Source organism: Rhamphochromis longiceps, linkage group LG15, assembly GCF_057381845.1.
Source record: "Rhamphochromis longiceps isolate RC_006_pf linkage group LG15, R_longiceps_female_GT1.1, whole genome shotgun sequence".
Taxonomy (NCBI): domain Eukaryota; kingdom Metazoa; phylum Chordata; class Actinopteri; order Cichliformes; family Cichlidae; genus Rhamphochromis; species Rhamphochromis longiceps.
In genome coordinates this window covers 11,446,829-11,467,084 of record NC_140571.1, presented here as the reverse complement: position 1 = coordinate 11,467,084, position 20,256 = coordinate 11,446,829, and the positions used below count along the sequence as shown (strand labels likewise).

General features: G+C 41.8%; 1 protein-coding gene across 4 annotated transcripts in view; it reads left to right on the top strand.

The window, feature by feature from the left end:
- The window catches only part of sash1a (SAM and SH3 domain containing 1a), a 174,480-nt gene that overhangs the window by 135,010 nt on the left and 19,214 nt on the right, over positions 1 to 20,256 (top strand). For 2 of the 4 annotated variants that reach the window (XM_085383034.1, XM_085383036.1), the window contains exons 3-10: positions 6,559 to 6,609; positions 6,810 to 6,859; positions 11,330 to 11,370; positions 12,242 to 12,331; positions 12,422 to 12,534; positions 13,624 to 13,722; positions 18,487 to 18,622; positions 18,897 to 19,318. In XM_085383034.1, the coding sequence (XP_085239160.1) occupies positions 6,559 to 6,609; positions 6,810 to 6,859; positions 11,330 to 11,370; positions 12,242 to 12,331; positions 12,422 to 12,534; positions 13,624 to 13,722; positions 18,487 to 18,622; positions 18,897 to 19,318 (1,002 nt within the window). Of the gene's footprint in view, positions 1 to 6,558; positions 6,610 to 6,809; positions 6,860 to 11,329; positions 11,371 to 12,241; positions 12,332 to 12,421; positions 12,535 to 13,623; positions 13,723 to 18,486; positions 18,623 to 18,896; positions 19,874 to 20,256 lie in introns of all 4 variants that reach the window. The other 2 variants (XM_085383033.1, XM_085383035.1) reach the window with 2 other exon arrangements.

Here is a 20,256-nt window from a genome sequence, read left to right as displayed (position 1 = left end):
CTAATCTTGTCTGGCCAAGGGAGAGAAATACCAAACTCTACTTTGACATCACTTTCTAACCATAGCACAATAGTATAAATGAAGTACGCTAAATATAAATCAAGAGAGCTCATTTTGGCGTTTGTGGTTGTTGGGCAAACATTTTAACACTTGCTGTTAACCATAATGAGACATTGCACTGCTGTGTGTGGTAATATCTTTGAGGATAATTTTAGATAATTGCATAAACAAAGCATCCTATCAATCATAAATCTGTTCATCGTAACCTGCTAACTCAACGAAGGCGTTTTATTTGTTTTATACCTGAATTGCCTGACAGCCGTGGGTCAAGACTCAGGCACGGACTTGTGTTTTTGTTTTACCGTGAGACGAGGAACCATGTGGTTAATGCCCACATGAAGTTAAACCATCAAAGTGCGTCAGTTCAGCTGGGTTAAAACTACAGTGTAGAGGAAAGACAAACCGTGTTGTGAACTCTGCTGCTTATTTATCCTTTCTACTCTCAGATTTTTGCCTAGAAACATAGCAAAGTCAAACGCTCAAACAGCAGAGACTTTGTTGCTGTAAGATTGCTTTCAAAGGACGTTCGTGCCGCTGTGTTTTTTTTATTATTGGCAAAACCCTTGTGGAAAGCAAGTGGTATATTTAAATGTATTTTGTGATTTATTTGTCACTAATGGGACATCGGTTGTAATAACTTTGGTATTTGTTTTGAAATACCAAAGCTGAGGAGGATTCTCAAAGCTGAGGAATGCTCCACGCGCTATAAAAGAATGCAGCCCTGTGCGGCGAGCACGTACACACACTCTCCCAGACGTCCTTGGAAGGAAGAGGATGGAGATGTTGGTGTGCTAATGTATTTCTTGTAAAAAACATTTAGGCAAGCGGCAGCTTGATTGGTGTGGCGTGGTTGAATTTCAGAAAACACAAGTGTGGGTTTTGTGTGTGTGTGTGTGTGTGTGTGTGTGTGTGTGTGTGGATTTTCCAGAACAGCCAGTCCCGCAGGTTTTGCACTGTGCTGTACTAGTTCCACCTCTAACGTCTTTTTCAGGGATTGCAGTAGGTACCTGTTCCACTACATATCTTTCTACAGGGCTACTTACAGTTGCCCACCCAGGTTCACTCAGCCATGCCAGCTGGCCTACCTCTACTGCGCCACCTGGTCTTTTTGCTACACATACACCTTTTTTTCCATCTGAGGTTGGGAGTAATTTTGGTGAAGTAAAAGTGACTTCAACAGGCTTTTGCAGTGAATGGAATATGTGTTTAGCACTCATCTGTATTTTGAAGCTTTCCCTTTAATTAAAAAAATATATCTGGATCTCCTGTTGCGCAGCTAAACTTTGTTGTAGTTTCCAGGTTAATGATGGAAAGCACTGTGGTTTTTGGAAGTAAAGTCACTTTTCAGTAGCGCTTGTGTGTTAGGGTTTAGTCGTTTCCGATGCCAGTTTCCCTGTGCTCAGACATCGTGATCCTCATTAGTCAGAGCTCTCCCTTCTTTCTCCCTTTCATTTTAACTTAATTCAGTCATGCTTAACCAATCATTCTCCCATCACAATTGCACGCACATACACACTAAGCGAACCATGCACAAGCAACGCCTTTGGACATCTAAGGGGAAAAACGCATGCACGTTCACACGCTTACATGCCACTTTTAGGTAAGTAGGGCAGCATCTTGAGATTTTTCTGCAAAGTTCGTGTAAAGGATAGCCTGCCGCCTCTGGGGGGGGATGCATTGTGGGATCTATGCTTTATACACACACATGCTCGTAGGCACCGCCTCAAACACAGATTGCCTTGATATTCTCTTTCAAGTAACCGTGTCAGCAAGTTATTCATCGTTTAACTGTGTGTCTGAGAGAAATGGAGATTTACTTTTGGAACCATTTACTGTTTGTCTCATCACATCCTGCTCTGTGACAGATTAATCCCACAGATCTCTAGCGGAGAGTGAACAACATGTAGGTTTTGTTTGTTTTTCACTCATCTTTTCAGCTTTTCACTCTCTTTCCATGTCAGAGATGGCACGCACAGACAGGAAATAAAGGGAAGCTGAGGATGAGTAGGAGGAACAGAGAGCCACATTGTGTCTTATAGGTCTTTTAGTGTGTGTGAAAGTGGGGGCGAGATGTGTGAATGTGTGTAGATGTTCCTTGAACTGGGTTTATGTCTGTGGTGGAATGAATGTGGCGATGCCAGGGTCAGTGTCCGGCTGTATTTTTGTGTTTATCCAATATCCAAGCAGTACAGAGACATTGTACATTAAAATCACTTTTACAACGAGCTGGCATGGTGCTTACAGTTACCCACTGGTGAAACTGGTATCTGTCCTGTAGCTGCTGTCCGGAGAAGCCGCAAAGAGGATCTGATAGCAAAACCAGCCAACCACTACCTTTTAGAAAGCGTTTGTGCACTGTGTTTGCATGGGAGTATACTCCTCATTCACAGCCTCCCTCTTAACGTGGGTCCACAATATTCTGCACAATTCATTTGTTTAAATAGAGCTGCCAAAGTGGTGCTTGCTTAAGGGATGAATGTGTTGTGTCTTTGTCTCTCGTAATCTCTGCCTTTGCAAGAAAAAAGACAAACAGTCCTTTCCGAGATTTTCCTTACGTGCAGCTTGGTGACTGTAGAAACAAGCTTCCACGACTGTAGATGTGTACCTGCTCTTTGACTTATGGGAATCCCCATATTCCCTGGGATGTACAAATTAAATGGTCTTCCGACATGACTTGATTTACTTCACGAAGAAGCTTCCAGTCACATGTCTCTGTCTCGTTGATTGAAGTAACAGACAAATACACAAATGGCCAGTAGGACTTGTGTTGAGCAAAAATTAGGGCTGAACGATTATGGAAAATAATCTAATTGCGATTTTTTTTGCCCCAATATTGCGATTGCGATGCGATATGCGATTATTTTTTAAGGTCTTTGTCTTCTGTATTATTAAACAAAGACAAGCAATACATCATATAGTATGGCCAATACTATATTACATTAATTTTAAACTGTTCTTTCCTGGAAGACAGACCTCTGTTATGATGACATGAGGTGATGCATGAATTGATGACTGACATTTTTATTTAACTTCTTCAATCACAACAGTATATTTGAACATACACAATAGTTTATTTTTAGCTTACAAACATCTGAGCATAAAGTGCTGACAAGGAACCCTGGTGTAAACATTAAAATGAAAGTCAGTACAATGTGCAGATTGCAGAAATATACATAAAAAAAATCAGTGGCTTTACCACACTCAGTTTTTCGACATCTGTGAACTACTAGACAGTCATTCAATTAAAAAATAATATTAAATAAATAAAACTAATAAATAAAAAATACACACATCTTACTGATCTCTGCAGTCAGTAACATTACACATAAAGTGCAAACATAATAGCAATTGTATAAACACACACACAAACACGCCTTTAAAATTTAAAGGCGTGAAATTGGACGGTCTAGTTCTGATTAGCGTCACCGCTGTCTCGGTGGAGTTTAATAAACTCGGCCGTCTGCTTCTTGCTATCTAAAATATAACCAGACACTGGTGTAAATTCTCGACTGTCTCATACTTCTGTTTAATAAGTTTTCTGTTTGACGTTTAGTCAGCTGTGTGAAAACCAAGGAGGAACCCACCCGGGGGATTAATAAAGTTTTATTTTATCTAATCTAATAACTTTAATCTCAGCCAAACCGATTTACTCACGAACAAACAAAACACTGAAAAAAGCCCAACAATAACATTTTTAGGTTGTCTAAGTGACTTATATATTACGTTTAACCCGAGCAGCGAAACTCCGCGGTGATCTGAAAATGATGTGCCGGGAGTTGTGCCGTTCTCGGCCGCATCAGTAACCCTCGAGCTCCCGGCTAGCTGTCGAGCTGGTGGGTAGCAGACGCCTCTGAAAACGTCGAAGCACTTTTGCAAATATGGGATATCTTGATAAACCGAGCAGATATTTGATGTTTACACAACTACTTTCTCGCCTGAAAATATGTTAAAAGTTTATTTCGTGACCCAGAAAGATTAGTATGAGTAATTTTAAAACTTAGTAGCGGCCGCCATTGCTGGAAACTGGAGTTTGGCTGGGCCGCGCTATGAATTCTGGGATATGGTAGTAATTTGGACAGCCTTCGGCGCGTCGCTGTGACGTAATCGGTCTACAAATGCGGCCTCAGGAGGATGCAGCCCATGAATTTGGACATGTCCAGAGTATAATCGCAGCCTTTGCGGTTAGAAAATTGCACTTGATCATGTCGCGATATTATCGCAAATGCGATATATCGTTCAGCCCTAGCAAAAATGATTGTTTAATGACTGTCTCGCTAAAATCCTTACAGCCACCTCTCAGTTGTGTGTGGTTATTGTGGGACTTGGGCTAATTTAGAGGTTTTAAGCCACTTTAGCACTTCAGGTCCTCTGCTCATTTGACTTGCAACTTACGGTTGTTCCAAAGTTCCAAAGAACGCTTAAAGGTAGTTATGTCACTCCTGACTAATACACTTGCTCATGCCTTACTCATGTTCATGGGGCAACAGTGTGGAAGGATTGCACTCCCTCAACCATTATATGAATATAAAAAGGTTAAACTGGAGGTCGTCCAGATTAGGAAGCGTGACTCTCTTAACTGTAGGAAACTGTCTGTGTTATGCTTCCCGTGACTGCTGTCCTACAGCTTAATACCTGGGTGTGGAGATGCAGGATGAGGATGCCAATTTCCTTTCCCGCTCTCCATTTCGGGGAAATTCTAGATTACATTTGTCTTTTGTTAATGGGCTTATAATAGAGAATTTTTTACTGATTGTAGAAGTCAAGACAGTCCAAGTAACCCTCAACCATCCCCTATATCGTGTTTGTTATCCTGCAGCGAGAGAGCCAGTGAAACGGAAAGCTTAGAGTTCTGTAGAAAGATGGGGAAATAGTTTTTAATTTTAGATGTGTTAAGAAATCCTGGACAATTTCAATATAATAGGACAGACAAAATAACCAAAAATAAAAATGTAATATCAGCATTTACATCGGGACTTGTTTCCTGTAATTCTTCATGAACTGCTAAATAATAAAGGTCAGACAGAAAGAAAGTGGAAGTGCGAACTTGTCTTAGATTTTGGTTTCTATTCTTAGGCGGACCTGATAAATCTCATAAATGTTGCTGACAGTGACCCAAACCAAAGGGGTCTTCACGAGGGTCTTCACCTTTTTTGTAATTCGATGACCCATCTGGTTGAAGACCCCCAAACCCAAGCCCTGCATACTCTGATCATTTATTAGTGCTTCATTAGTAGTTTTAGCAATGTTATAATTCACATTTTCTTACATATGTTGCAAATTAAGGCAACTAATGGGGTCTTTTCCAGTCTTGCTTACTCACATGATAGAAGGGATGACAACAAATTAAGAGTGAAGTCACATAATGATAACTGTGCAACGAGTAGGGGTATGACCTTCAGCAAATAAGAGCTTTGTCCTGATGTTAACCTCAGATGTTGGGTCTTCAAGCCTGAGAGCCTTTGGAAAAAATATGCTCACCAGCCTTAAGCAAGTTGTTGACTGTGTCTGTTTCTGTGCTGGTTAGTGGCCTGAAGTTTAAAAACAGTGGTAGCACTGGGCAAGTCTCAGTATAGGGAGTCATGATATCTCCTGCTTGACAGTTCAAAAGGACACAAGAGTGCCGCCAGAACTATGTAGTCAGCCATTCCCTCAAGGAGTCTAATTGGCTATTAATACTCACACGCTGCAAGTTAAAATCTTGTTGCAGACTCGCTGTGATGGTATCTGCCTCAGTGTCTGCCTTTATTCAGCACTTTATTCAAGACACATCTGTATCTGGAGTTGTTATAAATGCACCTGCTTCAGACACATTCATTAGCTCCAGCCAAGTAGTGCAAACACACTGACAGTGAGTTTAAAAGCTGGAAAAACTTGGCAACATTTTGTGTATAAAGAGAGTTTAAAAATAAATGCGATTTATATTGTTTTCATACAGTTGTAGTGAAAGCCACCGTTAAATTTACGAGCAAAGCTCAGCCAGGTCTGGATGTCTGTTTTGCATGTCTGCCTGTGCAGTTAGTCAAATATGGCATGTTGTATTCTAATGTAAGATAAGAGGCAAACTAGCAGGTGTTTGTCTTGAGTGAAGCGAGTTTACTGATGTAATTGTCATTACAAAATCAGATGCACGGAGCCAGTTTTGCAGGTGCAGAGTTACATTTCAGAACTGTTCACGCAGACTGGGGCGCCTGAAGCAAGTCATGACTTGCCCAGCAGCAGTTGTTGGTGTACACACACATGCTTGTGTTTGTTTTGACGCCTTTTCAAGTATGTCTGACTCTGACAATAATATAAAAAAAAAACCGTCTGTACATGCATGAGTGCACTGTGAAGCATTCCCTCCACTGTTGCTGTATTTTTTATTTTTTATTTTTTTTTATCCTTTCGTCTTTAACTTTCTTTAAAGAACTATTTTACTTTCCCGGTGTTGTGATTTGCTCCTTTGCCTCTTGGATTGTGATGCTTGACCTTCTCACTCCTCCCCATCTAATTTTTCAGGAGAAACAAGACCCAAGCAGCACCTCTCTGCAGCTCCGTAATGAGATCCAGGTAGGCGAAGACACCTGCATAAGAGTAGCACTTGTGAAATACCGTCAATTCAATTCAATTCAATTTTATTTATATAGCGCCAAATCACAACAAAAGTCGCCTCAAGGCGCTTCATAGATACAGAGAAATCAGATGTCAGATGTCATTGTTACCAAAAGTCTGACACGTGCCTCCACCCCCTTCCTTGTCTCTCTCTCCAGGAATCTTTAGGCTTCAGCAGCGAGGTGTCCACTCCTGAAACGGACAGAAAGTAAGTTTCCATTTTTGTCCCTGATAAAATGTGACTGTAGCAAATGCGCATCTGTGAAGTATGCTTGGATTGAGATGTCTGTCTGCTGCATTTCCAAACAATTTGCAGCCTGTGTCTGGCTCATATCAAGTTGTGCATGCCTGCACACAAAATCTTTCTTCATGTCCACGGCTAAATATGGAGAGAAATACACACAGCTTCAGACACAGCTAATGTGTTTGGTAGATCTATTATGTGGAACCTTGTTTTGTTTTTTTTGTTTGTTTTTTTTAAAGCAGAAGATGCTAGTTTACGTGTGCATATTTGCTCTAATGATGGTAATAAAACATTACCCACTGACTATTTAGAAGGTCATTTTCAAGAGAGTTTAAAGTTAAGGAGCAATCTGCACTAATGGACGTCTCGAAAAAGATGTAGTTGGTCTTCCATGCCTCTCTGCTCACATTGCTGCTGCAGTTAAAGGAAACCCAGTGACTGCTTCCTCTGGCTGACTTGCTTGGACCAGCAGCCATTCTCTATTCTCCAGGCCGTCTATACTTCCTTCCTGCCTTTGTGTTCTGCGATGTACAGGGGGGGGAGACGGAGAGGGTGATGGCCAAAAGATTAGAGCAAAAGAGCATGAACGAAAGAGCAGGATGGAACTGGGCATGGGTGGGGTTCCTTTTTACTGGATCCTGTTACACAAAAGTATGTTCTTTTTTTTGAATACCACTGTATTTTGCTTGCATAAAATTTCTAGGTCGTAGCCCACCATGAGGTCACTGTTATACAATGCTATGCAAATTTAAAGCGATCCAAGTTGGCTAAATGGCCTGATCGCACACACACGGTCGCTTTATGGCCACGTATGTTTGATAAATGAGACGGCATGTTAAGAATATATTTGTTTCCTCATGACGAGTTGTCTAGTAAAGACCTCGTTACAAAATAAGCTCCTTGGGCAGTGTTGGTCATTGGTAGTGATAAAGAAAACCCCCAAATTTTAGGAAAGTAATCAGCCCCGGTGGAGCTGCCATCTTCACGTGATGACCAGTGAAGTGCATACCGCAGACATGATCTCTATTCCCATGGCTTTATATGTTGCACAGACAAATGCAGAAGATGATGGGATCCAGATGCCAAAATGACGTCTCTCTACTGTTTGAAAGAGACCCTAAAAGAGCCCCTAACTGTACTATATTATCCATTTTCTTACTGTCAGTCTGGTTTCTTTCTCATGCGTTGCATGGTTTCTCTTTCCCTTACCATCACCAATAAATATATTTATATATATATATGTGTGTGTATAATATAACTTGTAAACCTACCATTCTCTGAGTTTTTATTCTTAAATTACAAAACTTCCCACATCGCACTTGTAATAACCCTCTTTGTTTTAATCTATCATTCACTGGCAGCCTGTCTGCTCCCACTCACCCCAGTTCTCTTCTCTATTAAGTTGTCCATTGTCCACTTTCCACCATGGTGAATGGATTTCAGGTGGAGTGATTAATCATGTGCAGGCAGACTGATAGGCATGCCCCGTGCATTCCTGGGACCCGATTCCTTACAGCCGCACAAAAGGCACGCTTGCACGTTCATGCGCACAAGCACGGGTACCCCACTGTCGCCTCTTTGCGGGACAATAGCAGGCAGATAAGATTTCCCAGTCTTCATCCAGGGGCTGGAGTCACCCTTCTTTTCCCTGTTTCTATGTCACTTTGTTGGCAAGACGTGGGCACAGCTCTGATTGTGCCGGGTTTACAAGTGGTGTTGACAGAGAGCTCCCAGAAGGCTGAAAGATTCAAGTTTGCAACATCCTGTTTTTGGAAGCTGATTGGTTGGTGGATATTGCTGTGCAGAATGGGCACCTTGCTTATCAGTAAGGTTAAAAAAAAAAAAAGAGGTAAATGGATTTTGATGAAAACGCACATGCAGAAACAGAATATACGAATTGGCGGCTCCAACTGGGTTTGAAAATGCTAGTGCGCTTAGAGGCATCTGTGCTGCTGGAAAGCGCAATAATCAGATGGAAGAATCGGTTTCAGAACAAGCACCACGTTGGGAAACTAAAGCACCTTGTCAGCACATTTACCTTGTGCTGGTGAGTATTGTAGCCTTAAGTTGAACAAAGTAGATGGCAAGTTGAACGACAGGAAAGTGCGCTCGTAGTTGATATCCACGTACTTTTTCAGCTAAGCGCATAATTTTCTATTTTCCTGCCTTCCCTTTTGCAGTGACCTCTCTGACTCCCTAAAGAGGTCGTCCCTCTGTTCTTCCTGTGGACACTGCTACCGTCATACTGTCACCTCTCATTGTTTCGTCAAGAACACCGGGGATTGCTTTGCTCCAGGTGGCCAACCTTGTAACCACACAAAAAACACAGTGTCTGTGTACAAACATGCGTCCATTCCCGTAATTTCACCTGAGCGCAGTGCAAAAAAATGGCAGTAAGATGCCATTAAACATGAGCTCACACAGCTGTGTTCAAATCTTCCCATGTGCTGGTTTATCATCATCTGCTCTAGACAGCACCTCTGTCACACAGCATATGAGCTATATTACATATCTGCAGTAGTTTCAAAGCCCTGTACTGTAACACAAATGGTACTTGCAGCTTATCATTTTGAAAATTACTCATGCTGTTCATCCCAGCTAGGAATAGTGCTCACAAACATATCATTTTCAGAGCGCAAAGCAAGCATTCACGCATAGTGAATATGGGCTTAAATAAGCAAACACATGGTAACTTTAATTTTCATATTGTACACACATCATGAGAAGCAACCTGTGCTTGTCCTGGACAGGTTCAACCCATAGTAGAGATACTGTATGTTATACAGTACCTCTGTTAGCAGTTACATGTTCCCTTCTCACTGCAGAGAGGAGAATTGAAATAGGAAGGCATGCCAAAGATTTAAGGTTAAACCAATTAAGTTGCCTAGCCACACTATGCTGGGTTAACACACTTTTGGAAGACATTCAGGCTCTTTTAGCAAGCGGATGTGTGCGCGTGAGTGCATGTCTCTGTGCGCTGCATGGGAGGTTAATTTATAGAGCATGAAGGTGGGGTGGGGGGTGACGATGCCGCTACAGAAAAGCTTCTATTGAGGGAGTTCTTTTAGCATTAGCTTTGGCCCTAGCCTGTCTGGGAGGGGGAGCAGAGGAGTAAACCATACAGGCATCCATTCAATTAGCATCTCATTACGTTGCCATGGCAGCCGGGCTTTAAGCCGTGCAAAGATTTCCCATTGCACCTAGACAAGGGCTACCATATTTGAACAAATGTACGTGGTCGCATGCGCGCGCATACAGGGCCGTGTACCAACTGGAGAGGAAAAGTGACCTGTTCATCTTGTTTTGATCCCGTCACTCTCTTTCATGATGCTTCAGCGACAACCACCTGTCTTTGTGTGTGACTCAGCAGCTGTATGCACGTGCGCAGTTGGCTGAATTCACAGACGGGTGTGTGAAAACCGGCCGGTAAGAGACGGTAAAAGAGCGAGACATGCCTTTAGAAGAGAGATTAGCTTAATAAGTCTCTTAGGTTATCAGCTGGATAAATTTAAAGTACTCTGTTCCCCCTGTGATTTATTTCCATTTAACTGAAAGAACAGCTTACAGTGTGCAGCCACCACCACTCATTATCACTCCCACACTATTATACATGAAAACTCAATATTTTTGCTTTATCCACAACTTTTAAGACCAAAATAGAGTTCTTGATGTGGTTTGTCAACTTCTGCATAACCAGGGAGTCAGCTGAGATCCAACATGCTGCTGAACTTTCGAGAAAATGGCAAGAGGTTGCTCATACATGGCTTTTTCATCAGAACACCGCAGTTCATGTTTTACCAGAGGCTTTTACTTCTTTTTTTTTTTTTGAGACAGATTTATGCGCACATTGGGGTATTTGTTTTTACTCACACATTTTCCATTTCTATCTCTCTCTATGCCCTTAGTTTCAGTCTCCCATCTCTCTTCCTCGTGACTGTCTATCCTGTGGAGGGAAGTGGAAACACAAACAGGCTGAGTCTGCCCTGTGGTTTCTCCTCCTCCTCCTACCCCATCTGTCTCCTTCTGTTTCTCTATTCCTCAGTTCCTTACTTTCCCTCTTCAATCTGCGCACCACTGTTAAATGGTTGTTCTTCCATTCGTCTTGTTGACCTTCCTGCTTTCTGTACTGCTCCTTAAACACTTCTGTATTACTGCCATCTTCATCTTACCCACTTGTTTTTGCAGCAGGGGTGTTGTTACCCACATCTCTTTTCCTCCCTCTCCCTCTCAAGCCTCAGGAGCCTGGTCTAAATCACTAAAGTACCATCACTGACCCCAAGTGGTGGATACACAGAAATGCAGACCCACTCCCTGAACGTGTATAATTGTCGCTGAGCATCAGTGTTCTTTTTATGTGGTTCACTGAGATTAGAAGAGACACTGTAAATTTTTCTTTTTTTTTTTAAACAGTGATATTTTTCTGTTTTCTTTCAGAATGTCTCTACACAAGTCCAGCTCTGAAGATGGATCTGGAGGTAAATAGATTTCAAGTCAATATACAATTATGCCACCTTGAACCCAGCTGGACTTCCAGTAACGGTGCAAAGTGTCTGGGCTAAATTGCCTATTTTTGACACTATCTGTGGGATAGTCACTACGTTTTGATGCTCTTTTAGGGTAATCATAATCTCCTTGCTGTTTTTAATCTGTTTAGATTTTGGTTGCGTAGGTGAGGCAAAATAACTGTTTATGTAAACCTCCAATATCATTTTACATGTCCTACATCAAGCAGGGTGGAAGCATAAGTGGGTACCCTGTGTGGTTTAACCTCAGGATCTCTCACACCTAAAACCAGCATCATACTCACATCTTTATTCACACCTTCTCAGGTCTGGACGATGAGGCAGCAGAAGTTTGAATGAAGTGTAATATTGCATTTTAGTTTTACATTAATTAATTTAGTAAACATATAAAATTTTAGAGTGAAACACATTCCAGTCATGGGTAGAGATCTTATGAAAACAGTTATATTTTGTCTCCTGTGCTCAGGAGAAGGTTTGTTAGATTTGAGAAGTAAAATCCTGATGATGTCATAGTGGGATCGTCAATTTTGCCTTTGATATAAACTCAAGCTGTGGTTTAAAAGACACTGACATTTATCAGACAGAGTAATTCTAATGAAATCCCATTACAGGATTAACCATTGTAGAGTACATACTAGTGTTTAATAACTGAGTTGTTTTGACTGACCTAGTTTTCGTGTTTAAAGCACTGAAACACTGAACCGAACAGTTTCTTTCCTGTATTCCTGAAACAGCAAAGTGCATAACCCGGTTTAGTGTATTTCTCATGCTCATTGTGTTTTCTTGCTTGTGTGTAACCTCGTCTTTTATTTCCTCCCTTAAGGTAAATGGGACAGTAAGAAGAAGAACAAATCTTTTTGGCAGAACTTCCGCAAATCTCAGCACAAACCCGTTGTACGACAGACGTCCAAAGGTTTGTGCGGCTCTATTGTACACATTAGGTTCACCAGATATTTGTTGCTTCGTGTTTTCCTTTTTGCTCATTGGTCTTTACCACAATCAGGAGAAGATATTGGCTACGTGGCCAGCGAGATCACCATGAGCGATGAGGAGCGGATCCAGCTGATGATGATGGTGAAAGAGAAGATGATCACCGTAGAAGAAGCTCTGGCTCGGGTAGGAACCTCCCTCATTGTCTCTTGCACTTTATCCCCTCCCTCATCGACCCTCATGCCCCAACGACTGATGGGCTGTAATCTTCTTTAAACCCTCCCTTTCTTCATACTCCCTCAGCAGCTCTGGCTTTCTAAAACGACTTACTCTTACTAACCAACCCCCTCCCTTTTTACCCTACATATATATATATATATATATATATATATATATATATATATATATATATATATATATATATATATATATATATTTTTTTTTTTTTTTTTATATTTATTTTTTTTTTTTTTGCGCCTGCATTGTCCTCTTTACACACACAGCACACACATAACTCCAGACTTAATGGTGTCTCCAGAGGTTGAGGAGTCCAGGGATTTTGGAGTGTGAGCTCTTGGAGTGTGTGGGTGTGTTGTTCAGCTCATACTTGCGAGGTTGACGGTCATAGTAGCTCAATAGCCCCATCTGTTGGAGGGATTCTGTGGTGCATTGTGGTCTTTCTCTTTAGTTGGACATGGTGGATATTCATTTGGCTGTCCTATCCATTTTTTTCCCCAATGCACTTTCATTTTGATCTGACTCTCAATCAATATCTGTTGATTGGTTTGTGACTTTTCTGTCGTCTGTTTTTTTTTCTTCATCTCCTCCCCTTCTGTCAATTTCAATTTATGGTGCTTTTCTCCTGGGTAGCATGCCGGGCCATCAGAGTTAGAAGACTGGATTGCTCTCCCAAAGGCAGATGTTAATTTTCCTTTTACATGTCTTTTTATTTTCTTCCAGGATATTAATTTTAAATTGGAGGACTTTACCTGTCTTATGATTGACATTCTGTCAAACCAATCATAGAATCTGAAAAAGAAAAAAAAATGGTGAAAGGATGCAGAGACCTGTTTATAAAATCAGTAACCTTGCTAATTTCCCTCATGGTCACCGGCTTCAGCCGTCAGTTCACAAACTATAGTAGCCATTCTATCCTCGTGAATGCACACTGCTGATGTTTTCCAGTCTAGTATATAGTGAGACATAGCATGCTGGGTGAGAGTGGGTGGTCCCGCCCTGTTCCTCTGCCTCTCTGACCTCTTCTTCTCCACGTAGCTGAAGGAGTATGAGCGCAGCAGACAGTCCAGCAGTACTGACACTGCAGAGTGGGCTGACGGATCTGCACCCAATCTAAACCAGTCCTCAAACTGCAACGTAAGTACACCCTCACCCCTGCCCCTTCCTCCGTTACCCAAGCCTATCAAAGCCTTGATCTGTTCCCTTTTACTCTCCCTCTTCTTAACACTCTCACCTCAGCCACTCTCACTTTGAGTTTAAACTTTCACAGGAGAAGGATGGGATGTAGAACAGCGACATTGAGTTGATTATATATGTGAATGTGTTTATCCAAATGTGAATGATTCAACTTTACTCTTGAATTTCCTTTTTTTTCTTCCTTTATATTTCGCTCTCTGTTCTGCATTCGATAGCCAAACTACAACATAACTGCCTCTGCATATGCATTCTCTCCACCATGTCAAGTGCATCCTAGTAGTATTGATGTTGCCTCTGAACATTTCAGTTCATTGCTCAACTCTGGTTTTCCTTAGGCTCTGCTCATTCTTTCTTTTTGGCAGTCAGAACAAGAACTGTGCAATTTTCTGAAAGTCCTCTTCCATATTTTAGTCATCAGTTTAATCCTCGCCTGGGCATCTCATTAGAAAATTGTCCCACCAAACGTCATAATTGGCTGCTGCAGTGACAGGGAAATTGTCTTGTGGAAATTTAGGGCAGGTCTGTTTACATCAGTTGGTTATAATTGTAACTTTTGGAAAGCCAAGTGGAGAGGCACACAAAATCCACTCCAAAACTTTTGCAGCATTCAGCATTGAGGATACTTGATGTTCGAAAGTCAGCTGCATAACGGCGGCTATGTGTTCAGAGGTAGGAGCGCCGACAATCACCTCTTTGTTGGCCGCTGTTTGGATTTTGATGACAATCAGTCGGTTCTTTTCTTGTGTATTATTATGTGCTGCTACGTGTGTGTGTTTTGCTTGAGTGTTTTTTTTTTTTTAAATGGAGGTCAGCCTTGATGCAGAATCGAGACTTGCAGTGGTCAGGGCAGTTGTATGTGAACACGCAGATTATAAAGAATGTACTGTATGGCATCGCTTGGGAATAGCATGCAAAGTTTTATGCGTGACCCACTTTTTTTTCTTTGCAGGAAGTGAATTTATACAAACACAAAAATTCCAAGCTCTCTGAAAATAACTCCCACACACGTATGTTGTTTTGAAAAGAAAATGCCATCGGTTCTTCACCAGAGTCTCAGTTACCTGTCCTGTTTCTCCCCTTTATCCACCTAATTGAATGAACATGCGTTTGGTGGTCTTATTGTTAAAGTTGACCCCATGTTCTGCAGACAAATACAGATTTCAGTCCAAGCAGAGTTTGAGTACCATAATCTTTCATTTAAGTGAATGAACATGCTTCGGTGACTAATGCTCTAGACTTTTGCACATTCACCCAGTGTGACTCCTCAGCTTAAGTAACGATTGCATTCATATGGAAATCAGATCTGCATTGCCGTTTCTTTATATGACTGAATCAGTAACTTTATGAATGAAGACCCATGCCAAACAGTTTTCTCACACCATCAAGGGGCTCCATTATTTATTCTTCTGGGTAATGATTGATGATATCCATTCACATGGAAAAATAGGTCAATTATGCCATGCATAACCTGTATCTGTTATCTGGTTCTTTGATGTAGTGCAGTATGCTGATCAGCTTGTCAGTCTCCTGAAACTTTCTGTTGTTAGCGGCTCACTTCCTGTGGGAAGATGGTTGATCATTTGGGGGATTTTACAGACTTGAGAGAAGACGGAAGAGTTACAGTACTGAAGGATTATTGTGTAGCAGAACACACAGTTTGGCCCTTGGAGGCAAATGCTGGAAGCCGAGAGGAAACTAGGGAGACAGAGACTTAAGATAAAGACTCAGCCCCCAAGGCCAGGAAAGGGGGAGCTATGCATCTCCCTTTGCCCCATGTTCCAGAATTGGCCATTACAGGAAATATTACTTCTCTGCTGGGGCCTCTATTGGTGTCACATACTGCCCTTTCTCCTCTCTAGTGAATAGAATTAGGTTAATTCCAAGATCAGTAGATTTGCTCGTCCGTGCATTCCTGTATGCTATATACGGACACAAATATACAGCTGATGGTTGTAGCTGAAATGTTTGCAATAAACCTTTTTTTGGTTGCTCTGTGACTTTTTCCGTCCTGATGCTGTTTTTCTATGGTCTTTTTTGCCCCGGCAACGGAACCTGCATTCCAGGGCTGGCCATTAGCGATTTGGGGGCCAAGGCAGGTCAGAGGGGCTCAAACGCTGGGATTGTTCTCCATGCACAACATGCCTTTTCTCTGCTAGCCATGAAGCACGACCCTTCCAAACAGTCCCTCATTCCTCTGAGCTAAATAGGCTGCGTTTGTGTCTGCCTGCATGTGCACAGGGGCACAGATATTATTTTGGATTGTGCATGCGAGGGAATGTGCTCAGGGCACTACGGATTTGATGATCCTGCTTGATTGAATTATGGAATATTAACACAGGAAGTGCTGCCCTGCTTTTTCCAATATAGTGGTAAGTTCTATTGGTTTTCTGAGCTCACTGTTAGATTTTCTTGTAAATGCTCTTTTTCTGTATTTGCAGAGAAATTTTCGTGTGCCTGAAAAGGACGTTCAGTCGTAGCTTTTGTTTATAGATGTTTGTAAAGTCACCGTTTGCATTTTTACTTTTCCCATGTTTTAAATGGCAGCCTTTTGGCCAGCTTGATTTATGTCCTCATTTTGCTAGGCTTTCTTTCTGAGTTTGTCCCCATTCCCCTGTTTATGTGGTCATTCAAATGGATAGTGCCTCTTGGGAATGGGTTGGGATTTATGTCACTATCTCCTCTAAATCTTCTATTCATTAGAATAGAAGAAGAATCACATCATTCAACCCTGACGTTGCTAGGGCATTAGCGCTGCACATAGTTCTTAATATGATAAAATGACTTTTTTCCAGTTTTTTAAACTAAGACTCTCTTTACATTGAATTTAACGAAACTAATGCACTCAAACATCACCCAGGGTGAATGGCAAGTAGAAAAAGCTATCATAGCAGTCAGACCAACATGGTTAAGTTGTTGGAGGGACAGTGGAGTGGGGTTTCTTAGCCTGTTTCTGCAGGTTTGTCATCCGCCAAACGAGTGGTCTGGTGTTCTGGGCAGACATGGCAGAAGACTACAGTTTCAAAAAAGGAAATATCCTGCACACTGCTCAAGCTCAGTATAAAAATGTATTGATCGGACCCTTGGGGCCTTCATTGTATTCGTGCAGAGGTGCAGGACAGTTGTTTTCCTGTGGGAGTTTCATTCAGTGATTTAATGTTAAATGCACAGTCTATCACAATATCCACATATATGAAAAATATGATCATGTGTGACATGTGTTATCTATTAATAAGAAGGGTTACATCAGACCTAAAATGTAGCTCTGAAAGCAATGATGAAGTGGAAAGCACGGACTTACTCAATGACACTTTTAGGAATGATGTGTAGTTTTTCCCTTTTCACGTTGGCAACAGTTAAGGTTTGTACTTGCATACCTGCAGAAAATGAAAAGTCATCATGTTGTTGTGGCCTTGGTGTGGTGTTGTCTGGGATTTGTGGTCACTGTCAAATGTTTGCTCAAACTGAGCCACAGTTGTTAACATCATCCTGACTATATGTCAACAGCCTCTGCGCCAAGCTGTGGTCTGTTTTTAGGGTGGCGGGAAAGCCTTTTTTTTTTTTTCTTCTTTTTTCCTCTTTCAGATACATAAAACTGCGTGTTAACGTAAAGGCAGAAATGTGCATGCATATTATTCTTGTCAGATTTAGAAGCGTGTGCATGCTTTTCTAATCTCAAACACTGACAAAAAAAAAATGGTTAAAAAATGACTACATTAGTACAACAAAAGCAAATGTTAATATTCTGTGTTTTGGGGACAAGAAAATTGTAATAGGATTGTGAGTTTTCTTCCCACTTGACCACATGAGGGTTAATTTACTCAAAAAAGTGTGTATGCAAAGTATTTGACTTTTTTTTTTTTTTTTTTTTTTTTTAAAGATATGGTTGTTTATGTGTAGGAAAAGATAAATACACTTTTGTCCTTTTGCAAAAGATGTTCCCATGAATGTGAGCTGGGAGCATGTTTCCATGACAGTGACAACAAAAAGCTTTATCTGTTCTCGCAGCAGTCGAAACATCACCACTACAAAACAATGAAATCGCAGTGAAAGTAATGACGCTAATAAAGATGTAAAAAAAAATTTATAACACTGAAAACAATATATAAAAAGTAAAATTAAATAGAAATTGGAGTAAAAAAAAAGTCGTGTCTGTCTGTGTGTGTTGTTTAAATAGTGGTTTCCTCTGAAACAAAGTCTTTGAAGGCAACATAACTCAAGATAACCTATTTTAAAAAAAAAATACTGATTGATTACATCATTTGGTTGTCACTTCCTCCAGATCACATGCCACCTGGTTTGTTGTTTTAGTGCATTTCATGTCTCAACTGAATATGACCTTCACACAATGCAGTGTGCCACCATCCCTCCAATCCTCCATCCCTCACCTCACTAACTTTGCCGCCATCCTAAACAGAGCTCCACAATCTGTCGCGTTGTAAAAGATCTCTTAAAATCTCAAAGCATATTCATCCAAGTGTTATACCTTCTCTGCCTAATCATTTTAAACCACCTGTTTCTGTTACAACTGCAACCATGAATTGTTATGCTGAACTGGAAAGAAATTTTCAGTGTTAGCTTTTTTTTTTCTTTATGTATTTATTTAATTCTTTATTAATTTTTTTTTTTTGCTTTTTATTGACCCTAGCTACCTTTTCTCGTCTTCTTCTTTGTAATATCAGCCCTCTCTCACTCTCTCTCCACCAGTCTCGTGAACAGTCAGATGATGAGCAATCAGAGGACTCTGTGAAATTCAAAAGGCTTCACAAATTGGTTAACTCGACACGCCGGGTCAGGAAAAAACTCATCAAGGTGGAGGAGGGCAAGAAACATGCCTCCGAAGGTTTGTGATTCTGTCTGGCAGCAATATATTCATTTGATTACTTGATTATCTTTATGATTTATTACACACTCCAACCAGCTAAATAATGTTAATGTAATTGGATTTACATTAATTTCAACGAATAACTGCTGTAGGCGTTTTAATGTTTTTGGGGTTTCCCGATTCTCAGATTTTAAGAATGTAAATTTTTTGATGGGTAGCTAACTCAGGCAGACTTTCCTGTCTAACCCTCCTGAGTAACAAACTTTCTAACTGACTGTTTGTGTTTCTTTAGATTTTATGAATCTGGAGACACCTCCCACCTGTGAAGACAACACCGCTCTGTACACTGGGGTTCTAAAGAAGCCCCTTTTAAACCAGGAGGCGTCTCTGCCCTCACTCACCCATGACCAGCTTTCTCTGGATGGAGACACAGATGGCCTGACGACCTCCCCTTCCTCCAGCAGTTTGGACACCTGGTCTGGACACAAGCTGGTGAAAACGTTCAATAAGTCTTCTAGTACCCACGGTCTTATCCGGCCCCCCAGGAGGACCCCAGCAGGCTCCAGTGCCCTGGGAGGCTCTATTCCTGGTGTGACAGGTAGTGGCTCCTCCTTCTCAGAGCTCGATGGCTGTGGATTGGACGATGATGGAAAGCTGTCACGCTCCACAACTGATGGCGAGATGAGGAAGGCCCTGAACTCCATCTCCCATGGGGTAAGTAGCAACGAGGCCCTGTATGCTTTCTATGGCCTGACTAAACCTCGCCCCAAACCCCATTCCCAGTCCCGCCTTCTGATCTCCCTGGATGACGGTCCGCAAGGCAGCCCCAAACATCAACCTGCCAGCCGGCACCACGGCAGCTGGACGCACCGGAAACCTGATCCCAACTATGCATACTCCACCAAGCACCTCCTGTACCAGCGCTCGCGCAATGCTAAGTCCCCCGTTTCTCCCCTGTCAGTCACCCCATCCTCCCCCGTCCGCTGTGATGTATCCAAATCAAAGGTTTTTGGAAGTGGGGGAGGGGGCTGGGTGTTCCCCTCTCGCAGGCTGCGTGGGCGAACAGCAGTCAGTGAGCTCAACATCACCTATGTGGTAGAGCGGAGCCTGTACGGTCACCTCAACTGGGCACAGCTGGTCCGCCCGGTTACACTCAGCCGCGCTGAGCGGCGCTGTCTATTGGAGGAGGACCGTGAGGCGGACAGGAAGTGGGCGGCCAGCGTGGACCGCTGCACCAAGCGTGTGCTCTTGCGCATCCAGCAGAAGTCTGTGAGTTTAGGTCTACAGGTTTAAATCGGCCGCCTCGTGTGAGAAGGACTCAGTGTGCTTCAAAGTTGCAGAATAGCCCAGAGGTTTATAGGTGACTGTCGCACAAACATACACAAATAAGATAACAGGTCAGCTGTTACATACCCTATATTAAACGTACCCATTTAATATAGTGTGTGTGGAAACATGCAGGTATTGCACAAGTTCTTTTATCTTGAAAACATCAAAAGCTGGCATATCAGTGTCAGACCTAACTGCCCTTATAAGAATGCCATCTTCGGTGACCTTTAAGCGAATGCCTTTGCCTTCAAGCCTTTTTATTTTAGCTGAATATAAAATGATTATGGAAAGCGCAGTGCCCTACTTGGGAGGTTAAGTTACAG